This window comes from Leiobunum rupestre, chromosome 8 (genome assembly GCF_980474605.1).
Source record: "Leiobunum rupestre chromosome 8, qqLeiRupe1.1.hap1, whole genome shotgun sequence".
Classification (NCBI taxonomy): domain Eukaryota; kingdom Metazoa; phylum Arthropoda; class Arachnida; order Opiliones; family Sclerosomatidae; genus Leiobunum; species Leiobunum rupestre.
Window position 1 is genome coordinate 25,637,070 of NC_143391.1, and position 21,895 is coordinate 25,658,964.

A 21,895-nucleotide genomic window follows, 5' to 3' on the forward strand; every position below is an offset into this window, starting at 1 on the left:
GAATTTTAATCGTTTCTAATTTTTTTATTAGTTTTAGTCCGCTTTAAATTCCAAAGGTTTATAAACCATTTTAAAGTTTTTAAACGATTTTAAAATGCCCAAGTTTTTAATGGATTTTAACATTCCAAACGTTTTTAATCGACTATAAAATTTACGTGGCTTTTAATCGACTATAAAATTTACGTGGCTTTTAATCGATTGTAAAATTTACGTGGCTTTTAATCGATTGTAAAATATACAGTGTTTAAATGTTTAATCAATTTTAAAATGTTCATAGATTTAATCGAGTTTAGAATGTTTGTAGTGCTTAATCGAGTTTAGAATATTTGTAGTTTTTAATCAATATCAAATTATTTGTAGTTTTTAATCGATTTTAAACTGTTCGAAGTTTTTAATCGATTTTCTATTGTTCGTAGTTTTTACTCGATTTTTTATTGTTTGTATTTTTAATCGATTTTATACTATTAGTAGTTTTTAATCTATTTTATACTATTAGTAGTTTTTAATCGATTTTATATTGTTCGTAGTTTTTAATAGATTTTATATTGTTCCTAGTTTTTATTCGATTTTAAATTATTCGTAGTGGGTGATCGATTTTTAAAATGCACGTGCTTTTAATCGATTTTTAAAATTCACGTACTTTTAATCGATTTTGTTAAAGCAAATGCCTTTCGAGCAGATCTCTTCTATAAGGGAGAGTGAAGCTTCTTTCTTTCGAGGCATATCGTGGCCCATTTCAAGTTACTTCCCCCCATTCTAAGATAAACTATAGTAAATGTCGGCAGCTTAAAGGTCGGCAGCGCGATCATGTGGCAAACACAAGAATGGGGAACCCCTTTGCCTCTCTTCTTTTTAATATATATGTATGATGGGGCGAGTAATAATAACATAGTCGGATTATGACCCAAACTCCATCATAAAAGGCCACTCCTAACAGAGTACAGAAGAGATTTCTGGCTGTAGCGCACGACGCCTCTCGCGTAAACAAAGATGGAGCGAGGTCATCGACGTACACTCGACGCCAATTCTTGTTGATATTCCGTAATAAAGAGGACAGTTTCGAAACGTTTTGGGTCCAGGATCGCGTTACGGTAGACAGTATTAGTTCGAAAAGCAGTGTTTTATTATCGTACAAACCCGCGATAACGATAAGGTCAAACCGAGGAACATTTAAGGATACCGTGAAAATAGAGCTAAAGGTCACAAATCGGGACAAATATTGGATTTTATATTAGAATGTTTGAAATTAATATTTTGTCAATTAGAAAGCCGGACTAGGAGAAAGTTGTTATAAATATGTCAGTGTTCGAGCGTGGTATAGGTACAAGTAAAACATATAGGTGATCAATTCTTGGACAGATCTATTTTCCTCGGTGGCTGATATGTTTTTAAATTAATGTCTTCCAAGTCGAGCCCTTTTCTCAAACCAAATTTGCCGTGTTGATAATGCCAAATTATCAAATTATTGCTCACAGAAGAGTTTTTCTGTACTACACTATTACGCGCAGTACACCAAATTTCCGTGAAGAGTACACGCAGGATGATTACGCAGATTACGAGAAACGTTTACGCAAATTCGTCAGCGTTTAGTATTAAGTAAATTTGGTCTTAACCAACTTGTTAAAATAGGGAAACAAAATCACGTGACTACCATATCACAGCCAACTTCGATTCGGTAACTCGTGTTCATAGTTGGCCGTGCGACGGTAAAGAAAAAAATTATTCCTTCCAGATAATAAAATAAAATAATAATCAGCTAATACCCTAGACACCACCTTAGGCCTAAGTCATCAAGCGACTTTTGAAGCCATTAATTCAGGTGGCCGGGTTACAATGCCAACAGCTCCCTACACTAACTTAACTTCCACCTTTCTATTACAATTTAATAATAATTAGATAATTTAGATGCATCGATAAAAATATAAACCGCCATTAATTAGCAAAATAAAATGAATAATAGTTCGTATTTCTTAGGATAGATGGTGCTGAAGCTCTCCACAAAGTCACGCGACTACCATCTTTTCAACCCCAATGGACTTTATAGTATTTGATTAGTTGAACAAATATATCGGCAAGATAAATTTATAACTGGTGAAAAGCTCTAAAATGCATTTTTAAACTTTATAGTTTAGTCAATCAGGATTGGGGGACCAAAACGAAATCTTGAAAAATAAAATTGTCTCTCAAATAGCTCGTATATCTCCAGGCGACCCAAGGCCAAAACTTTCTTCTGTTATATTTACTTTTGTTACAAGTCGAGGTGCGAGTACTTGAAGTCTTCATTGTCTGTCACGGGCCTGACGGGTAAACTTCTACTTAACATACACCGTTACTCGAAGTGGGGGGGGGGGGGGGCGTAAGAAAGACCCCTTCTTTTAAAACGTTAACGAGGTTCAATGAAAAAGCACTTGATATTCGATTCACGCTTCTGTATTTGCGGAACTCCTACGCGCTTTTCCGTTCTGCGTCGAAGTCGTAGACTTTACCCCCTCCCGGCTTACATTACGATATTATACTTGTATATTAAGTTATCGAAGCCAAACTCGAGTAATAAGGGACGGAATCCCCTAACGAATACCAGTTTAACGAGGCAGCGACCGGAGAAGTCGCGAACGGGAGCTCGAAGCTATCGTCCTCAGGTGATCAACTTCGAGGTTGTGTTGGTATTCGAATTTGAAGAGACGGAGGAGCGCGGAGGTGAGACGGAGATGGGCCAGGTGAAGGCGACTGACCTTTTGTTACTCGCATCCATCGAGAGAGAAAGATGCTGGAGGAGAATGGAGAGGAGAGAGTTTCGGCCTGAAGGGAGATGGAGGGGTGTGCTCGGAGGGGGTGCCGATGGGTCTCGCTGTTTTTCGGGGGTGGAAATTATTCGCTATCCTTATAAAACAGAGTATGCCTATTATGTAGCCGAAATCTCAACCAGGAAAAATGCGGAGAGGGGGAAAGGATGATGATTTTTTTCTCCTTTTTAATACAAGCGGCGTAGGTTCCAAAAAGCCGTAGCCGCGCGTAAGGGAGAGAGGGTAAAATTAGCGTTTTCCACAGCTAGACTAAAGGGACCGCCTGGGGGCTGAGAAGTCGTTCCAGTAAGCAACGAGGAAGGCGGGCCAAAATAAGCCAACTCGCCCAATGACACAACCCCCGGTGGTGGCAACGCCGGAATCTAAGCCAGCCGACTCGAGGAAGCGAGAGAGAGAGGGAAAAAAACGTTCCTCGTCATCATCGTGCTCAGGCTCTCCCTTCAACTTTTCAACGACTACCCAAAAACATCCCAATTCCAAATTCACCGCGAAAAGTTCACTCAAACTCTCAAATTTTTTTAAACAACACTCTTTTCGACTAAAACCCATCGTGACCCGTTCGTGAATCGCTCTCCCACTTAGTCGGCAATTTACCCGCGGAGTTTCGTCTGTGATAAAATAATCCTTCGACATCCGTTTGAATATCGAGGAGACTAAATGTTCCGATCCAGCTGGGTTTGTTTATATCCATCTCAGTATTTTCGACCGTAGTTTCGCCACTTTGGGCACTTACCTCGACGCTAGTATACCAAACAGAAGGGTGTCCTGGTTGTGATAAATTGAAAACCTACCTAACCCGTCCACGCGAAAGCCATGTTTCGTCTCAAAACGACTGTCTCGCCGTAAAATTATCAAATTCAAAATTAAGACGATGGAGGTGAAACGCGAAGAACTATCTCTAATTCAGTCCAGCCGGATGACCGCTAACCGAAGACAAACTTTGACCGTTCAAGCCCGGGAAATGGATTCTGACAGCAATTCGGGGGACTGCGACGACGCCATGATGGGCGCGGGAGGTCATCTGGCAGGCATGGATTTACTAGATTGCAACGCTAGTATCCAAGACGCGGTCTCCAAGGTGTTGGACAGTTACGACTGGTCGTTGGTGGCCAAGACGACGAAGCAAGGAGCGTCCGAGAAGAGGAAAGCTCACGTCAAGAGGCCCATGAACGCCTTCATGGTTTGGGCCCAGGCGGCTCGGAGGAAGCTGGCTGACCAGTACCCTCATCTGCACAACGCCGAGTTGTCCAAGACTTTGGGAAAACTATGGAGGTTAGTCTTAAGTTCCTAACCCTCTCGAAAGCCTAACGCGGCGTCTGCTAACTGATTATTTTCAAAGGATGGGATGATGGTCTAGTTTTGACGGCCTCTTCCACGAGACTCTCCAATATTCTCCATTCGGACCAGTATACATTTTACTATCCATTCTATATTCGTGAGGCGGAACTTGTTACGTATTCCAGTCCATGTCCCTTCGCCATACGCTGCTAAAGCTTGCCTCAGAGTCTAGTAATCTCGCCACGCGTATAAGATGAAAAAACTCGTGACTAAATTTATAGCTTGGGTCGACTAGTTTATTCGTATTGGAGGGAAATGAAATAAAATACTGGAATAGATGCTGAATACGTTTTTGATATAGAATGAGCCATAAATATCGAGACATCCCTGTAAAATAAGGGTATAAAATACACAACATTAAAAAAAAACCATCTTTAGGCTATAAATATTCAGAATAATTTTGAACCATTAAGAACACTAAAATATAAGAATGGCGTTTTACTACACTTCAAAGACTTCACTTTAAACAATATCCTTTCGAACGTACGGCCAAGGTTATCTTTCTGACTTTCTTAGTTGTGGGGGTAAATTGTTTAACAATGTTTTAGCTAACTAGAGAAATATATAAGGATAAAAACTAGCTTATTACATCGAGCACTTAGATAAGATTCTAATGGGTTAAAAATATGGTATAAAATAATTGATTGAAGTAGTCAGTTTGTGTTTCAGCAAATTCCACTTTCCCCTTTTTGGCCTAGAGGAGATTTCAGTGCGGTGGCGGGATTAACTCGTATCTTTTAATCGGAATAATTGGGGTGAAGATATCGAGAGGGAATGTCCGGGGGTGCTGTCTCGCGATGAAGAAGGTCAATAGGAGCCACAATAGGAGGACGACGGAATCCTCAGCTGCCGATTATATCACTCTCTGTCGCCGGGGCTCCGGGGATGGGTTTGTCCGAATTAAATTGGCCCCACCTGCCCCTGCAGAGCGGCGCGTGCCGGGACGCGCGCGCGGGCGTTTGTCTACCTTCTCTTCCTCCTCCCGCGCTTTTCCCACTCGCCTCCGTCGTCTCTCTTTCGGTCCGTGTCCCCCCACGAGGAATCCGTTACGCGTGTCCCATCACCTGCCCTCTCGCCCGAACCGCGCCGTCCAGATATAAAGAATATCCCATCTCCTTTCCAGCGTTTGACCCCCTTCTAGCGCCAAGTCATTTGCCCGTCATTGTATTATCTTACAGCGTCCACGTGCCACAGGTGATTCCGCCGCCCGCCCACCGACGACCGTTATCCGCGGTTAATAAACGCGAGCTTTGCTCGTAAAACGCTTACGAGCTGGGCTATCCGCGTTAGCGAGGCCCCGAGTACCCAAAACCGGGAAATCTTACTCACCTGATTGCGTATTTAAAGGTTATAAGATCGCGAAATCCTAGCAGAAAACTACGTCGTAACTCCTATAGTTAGGTTTAAAACCGGTAACTAATCGAATCAACTTAAAATTTGGGTCAATCGCGATTCCTAATTTTAGTTTATTTCAATAGAGGAAGATATTTTAATAAATTAATGATCAAAATTTCGTTATGCCCGCGTGGTAGCCATAAATTATCCAAAACAAAAGCTCATTGTTAGGCTCCGGGTAAAAACGGTGTAATGTGTCATTCGTCAATTTTAATCAATTTTGGCCGACTTAAATTGTTTGGTCAAACGGAATTTTAAAGTTATAATTGATTTGTAATTGTGTCTCCAAAAATTTAATTAATGTTCCTAAGAATATGGGAAGTGGGAGATTTTAAACTATAGTGTAGTTTGTAGCGGAGGTTCCGCTTTCAATATATGTTTTGACACTAAAAAGACGAATTTCGCAGTACAAAGTTATCGTACTCCCACGCCATCATTAAGCAAGACAAATTTATTCGCGTATTCTTTTGTACCCAAATACATTATTGATATCTGAGTTAGATTAATTAATAGATAAGTTAATAAGAACCTCCTATGGACTGGATTGCAAAGTATGATGAAACACGCGAAAAGGTAGAATTGAGTATAGAAAGGGATAAAAAAGCTAAACCCTAAAACATTTTATAGATATGTTTAGGTACTTTGATATATATGGAGAAAACATAACTATGAAGATTATAATAAATTATGAGAAAAGTATACGTCTAAGTTATAGAAACGAAACGTGTATCTTCGAAGGCTACGTATGACTAAACGCGAGTAAATTTTTCCATTCAAACGACAAGTTAGTATTAGGGTAACTTGCGTAGTGAGGTTATTTGGCGCCCAGGGCCAAACTCAAAAATTTTCGCCACCCCCCCCCCCTCCTACGCCGGCCCCAATTTCCGCCATAAAATTCCTTGTTTTTAAACGAAACCTAATCATTATCAATAACAAAATAAATATTAATTTAATTGATATATTAAAAAAATTTCAAGTTTTCAATATCCGCTTTAATACTTTAGGCGCCTCTTTGGCGCCCCCCTGACCGTCGCCAAAAATAAATAAAAAATAAAAATAAAAATAAAAATAATTTCGCCAAATTAAAAATATATATATGAAATTATATCCTATCCTCAACGGATAGATTTAATGAAATTGGTTATGGTGCACTTCTTTGGGGAGGAGATAGTGTAGGCGTGATTTAGGAGCTGTCCTGCTATGATGATTCGTAATAGAGGCGAAGTTAATTCAACCGCGAGAGAAGGGGTGCTTGGGGTCAAAAATAAACGAAATCTGGGCTTATCAATGGGCCCATTCAAGTCGGCGGGCGAATAAGTAATATAATGGGCCCCCGAATGGACAATAACGGTCGTTCGTGGAGAAAACAAAAGCGCTTTCGCAGGTGCAAAATCTCTCCTCCGACTCCGCGGTCGTTTTAATCATTTGGACTTTCGGAGAGGGTGGAAACCCCGGAGAATGAAATAATGAGCTTGGCAATCTCAGAACGGGCAATGCCTATTCCGCGAGTGTCGGAAGTCACGGACCCTCGGAAGCCCGGCCGCCAATGAGTGGCTGCTACACCTTCTCTAACGGTCATTCGGGCTGCCGCCAGAAAATGAGATTCATCCGTGATTAAGTTTCTCCGCTACATCCGCGTTTGGTCCGGGGTTCCAGAGGACGGGGCAAGATCAAGGAAGCCATTGTCCGAGCCCGAGCAACCATGGTCTCCCTCTTCTAGTTTGGGAAACCCGGTCCTCCCCCTTCCCGCTCTTCCTGGGATTGCGTCCTATATAGTCCGTATTTGCCCCTGGATTTTTTCGCCTACTACTATCGAATATCCTCGAAAAGAAATTCGGTAAAGACTCACGAAAGTGTGGTTCCGCCGCGGATGCGAGTTTCGGTTACGACGCGGGACACACAAATATTCGGAGAATTTTGGTTCTACGCGGTGAGGTGATCAGCTTATTTTAAGGGGATTGTCAAGTTTTTAGCGTCTTAGCCTACCATTTGGAACGATTTCAAAGCGGCTGTTCACGTACCTCCTATTTTGTCCCTGAATATTTTACATTCCGATCAACATCGTCTGAAATGGGAAATTACAGATTCAGTTTTAAATTGCTTCAGGCATGATGTTATTTCTTTAAAGTTTGTCTCTAATTATCCACCATTTCTAACTTAAAATTTATCCATCAAACTCCGGCACAGTTATCGCAATAAACTATATAGCTCAATATGACGTAATTGGTCAAACGTAAAGCCGTGGTCAATTCAGTTGAATGGCGTAAGTAACTGGAGTATTTGAAAGACCAATATTGGAGATTGGTAAATGTTTTTTTTTAAAATAATACCAAAAGTATATAGAAAAATCCACTTAATGAAGTTAATTTTTAATAGTCGCCAACATCCCACCAAAACCGCATCGCGTCTCAAACTTACGAGTGTATTCCTCCGCCTAAAGATGTAAACTGTATAAATTAAACTGTGTAGGGGTATTTAACTATTTATAAACCATATTTTTCAAGATTTTTTCAACGGAAACGTAGTTCGAACGAATAAAAATAGGAAGATGGACACAGTTTCGCTTCCTTTAATTGCCGTTTTTTTTTAGAGTCACACGGTATGGTGTCGGCTAGAGCCTTATACACCAACACACTAATTGCCGCTTTGAAAATGATTAGTTGTTTTGGACCGATTAAGGAAAAATTTACAATAACGAAGCGAACTTTTAATGTATTTTGCCTAAAGTAGAGTTAGTCCGTAGGTCAGTTCGAGCGATCGTAAGTTCGGGAGGGGAGAGGGCGAACGGGGCTAATGTAATATTTGATTTGGCCCACCCAAGAATATCGCGAGAACATAAAACGTAAAAAGTTTGGATCGAATTTCGGCCCGATAGTAGGGAACTGACGCTCGTAAAAAGCGTGGCTTCCCGTGTCCCGCCTGTACCCATCGCGTGTTCCGGCGGCAAATAAATAAGGCTTTTTCTATGCGAGGAGCGCATCTTTTCTATTTCGATAAGCCTACTTTGCAAATATGGCACGCTTTCTCGAAAATATATCGCCTGACGATTTCTCTCAGAAACTTTTAAGAAACAAAATTTCCCTTTTGCGAGCATCGCCTCGATTTATATTGAAACAAATTAACAAACAGCAATTAAGTTCGCGTACAAAATTAATAACTTATTTTTAATCAGGACAACCGGGGTAAAATTAAATTGTACTGACGGCTAAGCTTAAAGGAACTGTATAGCGACTTTACTAAAGTTAGGCAAATTAATTAAATTATACAACGTAGGCTTAATTGTTGACCTTAAAGGGTTAAATCTAACAGATTAAAGGCTGGTTTTCATTAGGACAAAAATCCATCGACGACGCAAAAAATCCCCGTTAGGCCTAATATATTTTTTTTACGTCCACGCTCGCCGTCGCGGTGTTTTGCCTTAGTGAAAACCAATCCTGAATCTTTATTAAAGATAAATGAACTTCCGAGTTAGATCGATCTGAATGGTCACGTAGCTTAAAGATCTCGTTTTCTCTCTCTAGAGTTCTGAGTGATGAGGAGAAGAAACCATTTATCGAGGAAGCGGAGAGACTTCGCTGTAAACATAAAAGAGATCACCCGGACTACAAGTACCAGCCCAGGCGTCGGAAACCGCCGAAAGGAGCGTCGGCCCTGCAGTCTTCGGCGGGTAACTCGTCGACCACCTCAAGCAGCGTGTCCCAAAGTCAGTCGTGCTCCGGATCGGCCTCGTCGTCGGTGAACTCGCCCAGCAAGTCGGAAGATTTCCCGGCCAACCCCGCCGCCACGGAACCTCCCGAAGGACATTCTAAAATGAGCGCCTCGAACGCCGCCGCCGGAGGAGGCTACGCGCCGCCTAACTCTTCGTCGACTCTTTACGGCGGAAGGTCCGGCGGACTGTCCTACTCTTCTTCCGGGTCGCAAGGCCCGCCCACTCCGCCCACCACTCCCAACCATCCATCCGGTCATCACCATCAGTCGTTACATCATCATTCGCACGGAAACAACAGGAATCCAGCCAGGAGCTCGTCGTCCGACAGCCTGCGAATCGCCAATCCCAACGAGGAATTGGGACACGATACCAGAGGTAAAGAAACTGTCAGTATGATCACGCGACAATTGGCTTCGATTTTTCTTTTCGCGTCGAATGGGAGTTACTGCACGTGCACTGTTGCGAGCTCGTCTCCTGGATCGCGCCTCGCGTTTTGAGATAGCGCAGACCCGATGAAACCCGTTAAATGAGTCGGAATGAGACGCGCGGTACGGATCAAAAAAGAAAATGTGATATTTTTCTTTCGCTTCCCATTCGAGGACAAAAGAGTCGTTTGTTTGCCGCCAGAAATCACCCAAGACCGATGCACGCGACACGCGCGCTGCGAATTTTATTCTTTTTGCCCGCGTAATATTATTTGCTTCACTCTTTCTATCATATTTTTTTTTACGTCCTGGTTGGCCCGACTCCTTTTCGGAGCCCCAATTCGGCCAAGAATATGTACTCGCGATTTTTACGAACTTTAGCTCGCGAAAACTTTTATATTGCACCCTCGGATTACAAAAAACAATTTCTTTCAAATTAGGTTTTATAAATTTATCCCTTAATTTTTCAAACTGACTATATATTTCAGGTCGAGATCCGGTCAATTTAACGGCTCCTTCTCCATCGGCAATGCTCGGTGGTGGTTCCTCTTCTACCGGTTCTTCTTCAACCCACAGAAGCGGCGTCAACAATATGGCTTGCAAATTTAGCGTTCGCAGCGAGCCGTCATTAAACCAATCTTTGACATCGTCTTCGTCCATGGTCAGCTCGGCCACCTCGGTCGACCCTTACGTCCATTTAAGTCTAGCCGCGGCCGCCCATTCGTACTTGGGTGGACCCTCACCTATGTCCTCCTCGACCTCTAGTCCTTGGTCCCGATTCCCCGACCCGCCCTTCGGAGCTCCGTCCTCGACGGGTCCATCTCACCATCAGGATCGAAGCCATCTCGTTCAAATGGGTCAGCACCATCCGTCCGACTCTTCGTGCAAAGACGGACTCGATCGCGGTCAAGTGTCTTCAGGCCACCATCACCACCCGACTTTGGACCTCTATCGTAGCTACGGCTCCGGGTCCGATTTCCAGCGACGCGGTCACATTCACCCGAACTTGGGTCCGGGTGGTGGCGTCTCTTCGTCCGTCGGTGGTCATCAGTCTGGTCTCGCCGGCCCGTCCGTTTCTTCCGGCTCTTTTCTGGACAGTGATTCGTACGGTGTCTGCCCGACTTCCGTGTCTTCTCCTTCTCCGGTGTCCGGCAGTGGCCCTTCGAAATCGGTTTTCTCTTCCTTACTGGGAGTTCCTAATTGCGCGGTTTTCGGACACGTTATGCCGCCACCGGGACCCCAAGATGGGTCCGCCTCTCACCTATTCGATCCTCAAAGAACTTTGGATCACGGCCATCATACGATGCATCACGGCCATCCCGGAAGCGCGGGGAGCGCCTCTTCGGTGCCGGGGTCTTCGGCTTCTTGTTTATACGGGGCGTCGCATTTAGGACATTTTCTGCCCCCCAGGTAGATAACAACGTACAGACCTCGAATCTTTAAAAATTTCGTCTCGAATCGCGTGTTAGATTCAAATTCTTACGGGTCTTTCGAACGTTTCCCGCGGGTTGACTCATTTGAGAGAAACGATCCTTCTTTTTTAAAACCAATACTTGGACATTTTGTTTTAGTTGTGATTTTCGTATATCGCCGTAAAGAGCGAAAAAAGTTTTTGTCTTAATTTAATTTTTCTTTTGTGAAACCATTTCTGTTCCTCGATTTTGTTTTCGCACGTTTTAAATAAATGCGACTTGAGAAGACGCCATTTTCTTTCATTGAACTTGAAAATTCTATTAATCTGGCAGTTAAAGGGCAAATGGTAATCGATATTAGAGTTCCATTCCATTCTCCTTTGATGGAATTTAGCAGAAACCCTCCCTCTAATAGCGACAATAATCATTATATTGTTCCTTAGTAAAATACTCTCCGCCGATCAATATGCCCTCCTTTTTTATTTTTACCAGCGTTTGAGTGCGAAACCGTGTTTTTCAAGGTGTAATATTAACTACGCTTTCTCAGGGCCTGCCACGCTATAATCTGCCGTTGCTATACCATTTATTTTTCAGCTACCACACGTTTCTGTCGCGCTAGAGTTTTTACCTCAATCTCGCAATGATCATAGTACTGATAGTAGCGCTATATCTCGAGAAGTCATTCTTATTGGCAAGGCTTTAATAGAAATTTAGAATGTTTTACGACCATCGCGATTTAGGGGTGGTCGCGTTGCCCGTAACTACTTTTATCGTCTTGATTTCCTTCTCGGGTACGCTGTGTTTCTCCCTGGTAAGTGTCCTCTCCGGTATTTTTATCACTTAAATTTCTAACGTTGTTTAATGCCAGAACGGGTGGAGCTTTTTCAAATTGATAGAAAATTATCACGACGGCTATCATAGCACTACGTCAAATGCTATTCTATCGTAAGTTTTACTTCGTGTTAGCATATGTAACATAATTACCCATAAGTGTGCCAAAAATTACGTCTTCTCAATGAGACCTTGTTCACTGGATATGACGTAATTGACGTAACTTTCCAATCGATGACGGCTTTTTCGTCATCAAAACCAGGTCTGGCGGGGGGGGGGGGGGAAGAAGTTAAACCGGTTTTGCGCGTAGTTCGTTCGTGATATCTTTGGTGGCTGTGAAACAAGGTATCATTGAAATTTTTAATACAGAGATGTTATATAGAGGCGTACTTATGAGTAATTATGTTACATATGGTGTTAGTGGTAGTGTCCTTCAACCTAGAGCTAACATTGTCATTATTTAATGAAAATAATAGGGCTTTGGTGTTTTATCCAAATAACGAAAGCGACGAAATGATGGCTTCGAGAGGAAACCGTTTTAAGAGACAGGCTAACCGTACAGATACAAATACCGGTACTTTAATACTTATAAGTTATAAAGCAGCGTTCAGACTATGTGAAAATATGACGTTTTCGTCGATCGTGTCGGCTCTTTCGATTTCTTACACCGTTCAGACTTCTCAACAGAGACTTTAAATTTTCGCGCGTGTCGTTTACATTTTTTCATTTCATTGCGGACTGCCTAGATGGCGTCTCGGTTTAAAGCTCAAAAAGTTTATAGCAGACAATTAGCCTTATGCCTCATCAGCGCTGACTCTAGGTAGTGGCGACCTTTAGAACCATCGAAATACTATAACGAATCAGAGGTGGTAAAAAATTATTTCAATTTTTCCGCCGTTATTACTGAGCTCTGATTGGATGAACAATCACCTATTATGTTAACCTCCGTGCAAGGTTGGTTCCTTTCTGAACAGTGAAATGAACGAACCGACGCGACCAACATAACCGAAACGACACGACCGATGCTAACGTAATATTTTCACATAGTCTGAACGCTGCTTAAAGTAGAGCAGGTAGTAACGTCCTGTATTCGAAATTATATTCTTGTAGAGTCTGACACTGTCAATTCCACAAGCTTTAGCAACGAAACCCAAGTACCAGAGACCACGACCAGCACGATTGTTCCATCGAATAATCCTAATAATTCTAGTTCCGCAAACGACGCCAGTTCCACGGAAATAGCTACAACGAACGAAACAAACCCTGATAATTCCAGTTCTGGAGGAGCTGTATCCGAATCTACGGTTTTGGAACATACTAACCAAACTGAAAATGAAAACTCGACAGTCATCATTATTGAGGTACCTAATTATTAATTTCACGACTGAAAGAGAAATTGTAATCAATTAGCTTATTATTTTAGGATACATCGGAACAAAATTCATCCCTTCTGTCAACTACTTTTTCAACAGAAATTATGAATCAAACTTCCGACGCAATTGAGTTCAGTACAATTATCGCAAACATAACGGAAAACGGAACAGCGGAACAGACGACTACAACTGCGCTTACGACAGAATTGTCTACGGTTATGGTGAATCAAAGTTCCGACGCAATTGAGTCAAGTACAATTATTATAAACGTACCGGAAAACGAAACAGAGGAACAAACCAATAAGACTACGGTTACAACAGAATTGTCTACGGTTATGCTGAATGAAAGCTCTGATTCGATTGATACAAGTACAATAATTATAGATTTACCAGAAAATCAAACCACCGATCAGACTCCGCTAATGGTAACTACTAGCGTGAACGATGAATCGAGTACAAATGTTGATACTTCAACGACTACAACATTAGCCACCACTAGCACGATGAAACCAACAACAATTGTGAGCACTACCACGATTAAGAAACCTAATATCACTACCGGCACAATTAGCACATCTCAGGCTACCACGATGAAACCAACTACAATTCTAAGTACTACCACAATGAAACCAACTACAATTCTAAGTACTACCACAATGAAACCAACTACAATTCTAAGTACTACCACAATGAAACAAACTACAATTCTAAGTACTACCACAATGAAACCAACTACAATTCTAAGTACTACCACAATGAAACCAACTACAATTCTAAGTACTACCACAATGAAACCAACTACAATTCTAAGTACTACCACAATGAAACCAACTACAATTCTAAGTACTACCACAATGAAGAAGCCCAATATCACTACCAGCACAATTTCCGCGATGAAATCCACTACTATGGTTACTATCAGCACAATTAACCTGACCCAAGCTACTACGAGGAAACCAACTACAGTGTTTACTACCGGTACAATTAATACGCCGAAGGCTACCACCATAAAACCCATTACAATGTTCACTACCGGTACAATTAATACGCCCAAGGATACCACCATAAAACCAACTACATTATTAACTACCGTTACAATTAATACGTCCAAGGCTACCACTATGAAACCAACTACAATATCCGCAACTATTACGATGAAACCAATCACAATGAATATTACCGGAATTACGCAACCAACGATCCCAAATGGAACGACTAGTATGATAAAGCCACCAACAACCAGAATGACCACTTCTAGTAGCATTATAGTGAAACCAACGACCTCCATAGCTATCACATCGGCTAAGGAACGACCGACAACAACCATTACTACCCAAGAAATGACTACGAAAATCGCTACTACCCAAGAAATGACTACGAAAATCCCTACTACGCAAGAAACGACTACATTGCCTACGACTACAAGTACAATAGGGTCTGCCTTACGTATTTTCAGAGAAGTGTCATTCACCCTAGACGCCGACTATAACTTGAAAGTCGCCCCGCGGAAAAAGGACTTCGGAGACAGCCTTATTCGCCAAATGGCCGATATCGTGCGTTTCCCAATATCGTGTTTTACGAACATGAAACTTACTCCTGGTAGCGTCAAGGTTTCCTTCATGATGGTTCCGAGCTCCGAGGCGACCTTCGTTATGACGCAAAACGTTTTAGACTCAGCCGCCAGGGAACTAATGATCGCGCTGATGCAAAACTACGCGAAACTCATAGACCTTCAAAATATGCCCATGGATCTTCTTCACATGGATAAATCTGGAAAAAAAGACCCAACACTAGACATGCTGACTGGTAATTACTTTCGCGTCAAACGTATTTTAACCTTTTTATGGCTATAAATTGTTTTGTAGGAGATCAAAAGAAAACTGATCACACTCCGACGTTAATAGGGATAATGGTCGCCATTTTATGTTTCACTATTCTGGGTTTCTCGTGCATTTTCTGCTTTTTCAAGAGGACGTTTCTTGGTAGACGGCCGGTGGAACCGTCGGCAGAACCGTCGCCACAACCAATTGTAAGTTTTTTTCGAACTTCCATTTGTTCCAAAGATAACTTACTGAGATTTTCCAGATTGGGAAGAGTATGATTGCGGGTAATAGTCATTTGACCTTGGGAAAACTAGCGGTATCCGAAGCGTGGGTCGGACTTGATCCCCTCGAGAATCGATCTTGGTTGGACGCCTACAAGGAACCCTTCTACCACAAAAGCCTCGTGCCCGCGCCCGCTACCTACCACCCTCCCATAGAAAACACCCAGAAACTTAACGCGTCTGCCAGATAGGAGATCGACCACTCAGCACGACCACCCCCATTTTGTTAAATATTCCTCGGCGCCTTAATACTGGAGCCGAGTCTTGTTCTATGGTAAAAAACTCTCCGCGGCGAGCGCTAGCTTCAAAAACCTCGGTTTTGTCAAATAAATTTAAATTAAACGAAGTGGCGTGGGGAAAACTACGTGGCCGAACCTGCTCGAACTGCAGAGTGACACTGAAGATAATACCGATGGCGGACTTTCTATGAACTAGATCATACCACACTTTCCCCCTTTTGCCATTGTCACGGTGCAGCTTTAGCAGATTCTGCCATTTAGTTTGTCCCACGCCTTTTTGTTGCTCTTTAAATCTAGACTTGCCGTCGGAACGTTTCCGACCAAATGGATTAAACAGCTCAGGGGCCCTGTGCAAAGTAGCATTTAGGGCCCCTAAAACAATTCAGACCTTAGTTTTTGACTTAAAATAATAATTAAAAAAAAATAGAAAAAACATTTATTTAACACTTGGCACAATACCGTTCATGCCTTAAAATGGCCCTGAAACAGTCCGTGCGCCTGATTTGTCATCAGGTAAATGCTACTTTTCAGAGACTTCAGCTGTATTTCAGGATTCACCAGAGAACGTGGATCTAATCCTAATTAATTATGTATATAGTAAAACCCGTAGAGCAGATATATTTCACTTTACGATTATTATTTCTTTTCTTAACACCCATGATTTTATTAAAGTTATTTGAAAGAAATTTGACATTAAAAACTAAACCTACGAAAGACAATATTGTTTAGACAACTTGTAAGTGAAGGTTATTATTATTGACCAGAAACGTACTAATTAAGGTTGCTGAGAACGTCCTATTTCTTCATTTAATTGAAGCCGGTGACGTTTTTCATCCTCCCCCAATCGTCACGGGGTGAAATGGGGGAGGAATTCGACCATGATAAATCCATTTTGATATCACTATCGAAAAGTGGACCAATCATTGCGTTAAACAGGTTTTTTAATGTATCTAAAAGCGGCCGAATCTTTAGAAATAACTCTTTATATGAGTGGGCCATCCTCCTAGTGTTTCCATAATAAACTTTTCAATAGCACAAGTATTAAAATAGATGTTTCTAAAAAGTATTTAGTTGGCTATGATAAAATGTTTATCGTACGTCACAAGATTGGGCTTCATTAGTAAAATCGTAGCACGAGCAATTTGAACGCGCGCTAGTAATTTCTCGCGGCTCTATCACGCGCACCAGGATTTGTAAAAGTAAGAGGCAGTGACGTCAAAGAAACAAGGAAGCCAAGTTAATTTATAGAAATGAACAGTGTTAAACAACGTCTCATGATGAGTAATTTTTTCACATATGGTAATACTTGACTCCATCAAATCCTTTAGCTTTATGATTCTTTATTTTCTTTAAAAGTTAACTACGTTCAACCATAAGTAACATAATACCTCTAAGTACCATTATACCTCTATGTATGAAATGAATTTTTTTATACAGTGACGCCAAATTGTTTTCTAAATAGCGCCACTCGGTAGCGGCGCCATGAACGAATCTAACAGAAATTCCATTATGGTGATATTTCGGGAATTTGGCGCGCGATTTTGAATAGCACCAATTTTATCGAGGGGTCGGACATTTACCAAAATCCCGTACACTTTGTCTAAAATCGCAAAATCTTTTAACTCTCTCTACGGTAAATTAACATTGAAATCCCAAAATCTCTTCAAAAAGTAATGATAAAATCGCCAAAATCTCTACGAAATCCCGAAAACCCGTACAAAATAATGACAAGTGTCCGACCCCACCATTTTTATGCTTCATGCGTATTTAGCCGCACTATGGTTACGCAACAGACGAAATGTTTTTGGAGTACTCTATGATTGACTGAATTTGAACTCTGACACCTTTTGGATAATCAATAGAAAAATTCAAATCACAAAGAGGGTTAAACTTCCGGGTTTCAGGGTTGCTAGTCGGTTTACTGATTTATCTTTGGTGAAGAAAGGATGTTGTAAGAAAAAATGCATGAGCTAGGCTACAAGTGTCTTGCTTAGAGGTATTACGTTACTTATGGCTCAACTCTAAAACAGTTTCAAATTTACTGACTGATTAACAACTAACAAGGATTGGATTTTTTTATTCGTTGGCAGTTTCAGGACAACGCTCTTTGATTTCTCTTTCTCTTTCTCTGATGCATGTGGTATTAATTTCCGAAGTGATCCAGGAAACTTCATTGAAAAGAGCGTAGGTATATAAGCTTTATATAATCGCGTTTCTTGGGAAAACTGACGAAGGATAGTTCTTATAGCATGTGATGGTAGTTTCGTTGGTATCTCCCAAAACAAAAATTTATTTGAGCCCATATTCTTAAATATTCTAAGTTACTACAACTATCCTCAAATGTACGAGATGGATTTAGAAGATTTTAATATCATATGTTATTTACTATATTTTTCTCTGAACATTTCCTCAGTGTCACTGTCACTGGTTTAAGTCCAAGTTTTAGATATATCTATCAATATCTCTGTCCCTCTTCTTTACCGGAGCCGGAACCGAGTTTTTTTTTATTAAGATAAATGGTTTTTAAACGTTTCTATAACTTGTTTACCACCACCTAGCGCATGTTGAAAATTGACTAATTTAGTAATTAAACTTAAAATTATTGGTTTTTCATATAAGCCCATCTTTATACGCAGTAAAAAGGAGCAAACCGTATTACTAACTGTACGATCTCTTGTTTCGCGTAAAAACATCCCTCTACGTATTCTCAATTTCTTAGGGAAAGTGAAAATAAGCTTTAGAAGTTCACAGTACCGATAGTGAAAATGAAGTAAGTTGAAGTTCTTTTGTACGGAATTTATTAAATTAATCAAGTGTTCTCATGAAATTATGCTATATATTACGCAAAAACGATTGCCGCCTACGGAAAATGCATTGGTGAAAACATAATTCCTCTAACTTCCCAAATGTAGCAATGACCTCAAAAATATATACTAGTGTGCCGTTTTGCAATTATTTAGGCATAATTTATGACCACTTTCAGTGGCGCACTTGGCCTAAATGTGGACTGCCAGGGGTCAAAGGGGGTACCACCCAAAAGCAGGGGAGGGGGTTATGCTAAGATTTAGGAGGCCTCGTGTGTTCAATCTAGGAATATAATACTGCGTATTTCCATCCTCCTAGGTTCAATATGGTTCCCTTATTTCGCGCAAAATATATCCCGATTTTTTGCTACGCCATAGCGTTTTCCTTTCAACTGGAATACTCTTTGAAACGGCAACTCACAGGTCGCTGGTTCAACGTCATTTATAGAGAGAAATATTTTTGCGATATAATTTGTTTTTAATTACAGATAACATATTAAAGGTAGTATACAGTCGATAATAAATGTAAACATAATTATACAGATTGTTATTAGTTTATATTTTAGACAAATGCTAGCTTTTTAAATAGGTACACGGTGTTGAAATTTTACTCCTTAACCGGTTGTTCCACTATATTTTGAGTAATCGTTGGAATACACTAAATGACTGTGCGAATCTGTCAATAATTGCTCCTACATCCAATTCATCTAATAATTCCGTTTCAATGGATAGCAACACGCATGATTTCAGGTTCTCCTCGGACAGTGAATTTCTTAGCCTTGTCTTTATTATTTTTAGCTTTAAAACAATAGTGATAGTGTGCAGATGACTTTATAAAGTTCATAAAGGTTATCATATGCTTTGTCGTGAAGTCTGTTGGTTGGCCGAATTTTTAATACACCGGACGGACGAGTGCTAAAACCTTTCATATTTAATCCAATAATTTTAATATCCAAGCAATATAAATCTTTACACAACTTTTTGTGACTGGGCAATCATTAGGTTAAACACATTTACTCGAAAATCAGCAAGATGATCTTTGTGTAAAGCCCCATTTTCATGCTCGCTGGTAGCGGATAAAAATCGTCAAAATTCGCTTCCGCCACTCGCAAGCGTGAAAATAAAGCTAAAATATCTGTTTGAAACAGATCGACGCGGAAACTGAAAAGTGTGTAGCGGAAGCGGATTTTGTCGATTTTTACCCGCTACCAGCGAGCATGAAAATGGGGCTTAAATTGCTTCGTCGTCTATTAGCTCATCTGCTATTCTCTTTTAGCTACTGAGTCCACCTTCGAAAGCGACTTAAAGGAGAAACGGCGGAAAATATACTATTTTTAAAATATATTTTTCCAGAAACAAATTTTATATTCTAAATTAAATAAATTTGGTGGAATTTATTTATATTTAATTTCATTTGAATTGCTTGTGAATTTAATATCATTTAATACTAAAACGCACTGGAACAGTTTAGGAACCGGAACTGACAAAGCAAAAATTTAAGAACCGGAACCCAAAATGTGAAACCGTTACTTCCCTACTATTAAGCCAAGGTCACACTAGAGCTTAAAACCCAGTTTAGGTCGGTTTAAAGGGCAGTTTTGACCGCCGACGATAATCCTTGGTTCACACGTGCGAAATCGCTTCACCCCAGTTCGCTTATAGCCAAGGCTTAACGTCATTTCAAACTAAAATGTATCCCAAAAAATTAGTTAATCATGTTTACTATACATACAGTAATATTACTTGACATTATTTAGAATTCTATTCCCATTATTTTTGAAAATACGAGCAATTTTATTTCCCCGCCTTGTCGTTTTGAAAGCGATTTTAAGCGAACCGACTTGGACCTACACGAAGTGATTTGAAAACTAGCTATCGAAAACGAAGAGATTTTAAGGGTAAGTGTGAACCTGGCTTTAGAGATATAGTAAGGTGGGCTCTTGCGTCGGTGGAATGCTGGTGCAGAGAGGTCGACCTTACGGTCAATCCTAGTAAAACGGTTCTGTTTCCTTTCACTCGCAATGATATCTCCCTATTTGGGACTATCTTGATTAAGAGAACTGAGGTGAAATACCTTGGTGTTGTTCTAGCAAACTAACGGGGAAACCTCATCTTGATTTCTTTGTTGAGAAGGCTAATGTTACTTCGGAGGACTAGGAGTGCAGTTAGCAGGTCCTGGCTCCTGGGGCCTACTGGCTGTACACTATGATCATTAGACCATTGCTGTGTTATGCGGCTGTAGTACGGTGTTCAAAAGTCAGCATTACAGGACCTATGAGAACAGCCCGAAGTGATTCTCTAGAAATTATCCTGAATTTGCTTCATCTTCACCTTTTTATAGAGGAAGCTTCTGTTATGGGTGCCTACAGGCTTAACCAGAATGGCTGGTGGAGGGCTAATAATTGGGATAATAGCCACACCAAGCTCTACCGCTAATTTGGGAGTCAGTTACCAGTTCTCTCAATGGGTTCTGATATCATGGCTACTAAATTACATTTTAGTAAGCCTTTCAATACTCATTTCCCAAGCCGCACGGAATGGTTTAAATATAAGACCCTCGGAGCCAGAAGCGAGATCGTCTGGTTCACTGATGGGTCTAAGATATATTCTGGTGCTGGTGCGGGAATGTATGGTCTTACTAAAAAATACGGCTTTTATGAGAGCCTTGGTGCTTACGCTAGTGTTTTCCAGGCCGAAGTTTCTGCTATCTGCTTCTGTGTTGACTATTGTCTCAAAAAGAAGATCCGCGAAAGGTTATCCAAATTTACTCGGATAGTCAAGCTGCTCTTACGGCTCTTAACCAAATTAACATCTCCTCCAAACTGTTTTATAGCTTCTTAAACCTCCTTTCGGAGCGAGGCACACACAATAAGGTTCAGCTTTATTGGGTTCCGGGCCACCTGGGGTTTTACGGGAATGAAAAGGCTGATGCCTTGGCCAAAAGGGGGGCAGAGCTCAGGTTCGTTGGTCCCGAACCCACTGTTTCTATCTCCTTACCTCCAAACTCATGACTGACCATCAACTCAAGCTTTTGCTTGAGATGGATGGATAAAGGCAGGCCAAAGAGTTTATCCATGGCCCCTCTAGGCATAGAGCAAAGGAATTGCTCTCGCTCTCCAAGTCTAGAACTAGGCTGGTGGTTGGCCTACTTACAGGTCACTGGCAACTTAATAGACATTTGCACTTGATTGGTGTCTCTGATGATTCAATCTGCCGGGCCTGTCAGGCTGAGGAGGAAACGTCCTCTCATATACTTTGTAGATGTGAAAATTATGTAGCTCAAAGGTTTGAGCATCTTGGCATGCATCAACTGGAAACTTCTGATTTCTTTAACAAACGGATTCTTGGTTTTGTGACGGAGATTGTCCATTTTAAATCTTAAGGTCGGGGGTTGCACAAAGGACCTATGGTCGAAGTGCAATAATAATAATTATAATTATAGAGCCAAAATTCGGAGAATA

General features: G+C 41.0%; 1 protein-coding gene across 1 annotated transcript; it reads left to right on the forward strand.

Moving 5' to 3' along the window:
• The first annotated feature begins 3,249 nt into the window (after positions 1–3,249).
• Positions 3,250–11,258, forward strand: LOC149932902 (uncharacterized). The gene is made up of 3 exons (XM_090155571.1): positions 3,250–4,076; positions 9,059–9,621; positions 10,160–11,258. The coding sequence occupies exons 1-3, from the start codon at positions 3,676–3,678 to the stop codon at positions 11,083–11,085; spliced, it is 1,890 nt and encodes a 629-aa protein (XP_090011697.1). The 5' UTR covers positions 3,250–3,675; the 3' UTR covers positions 11,086–11,258.
• Positions 11,259–21,895: the final 10,637 nt, after the last annotated feature.

Coding starts and splice junctions, on each gene's coding strand:
- LOC149932902 (XM_090155571.1), top strand. CDS start 3,676: ATGGAGGTGAAACGCGAAGAACTATCTCTAATTCAGTCCAGCCGGATG. Junction 4,077..9,058: donor ACTTTGGGAAAACTATGGAG/GTTAGTCTTAAG, acceptor TTCTCTCTCTAG/AGTTCTGAGTGATGAGGAGA. Junction 9,622..10,159: donor ATTGGGACACGATACCAGAG/GTAAAGAAACTG, acceptor TATATATTTCAG/GTCGAGATCCGGTCAATTTA.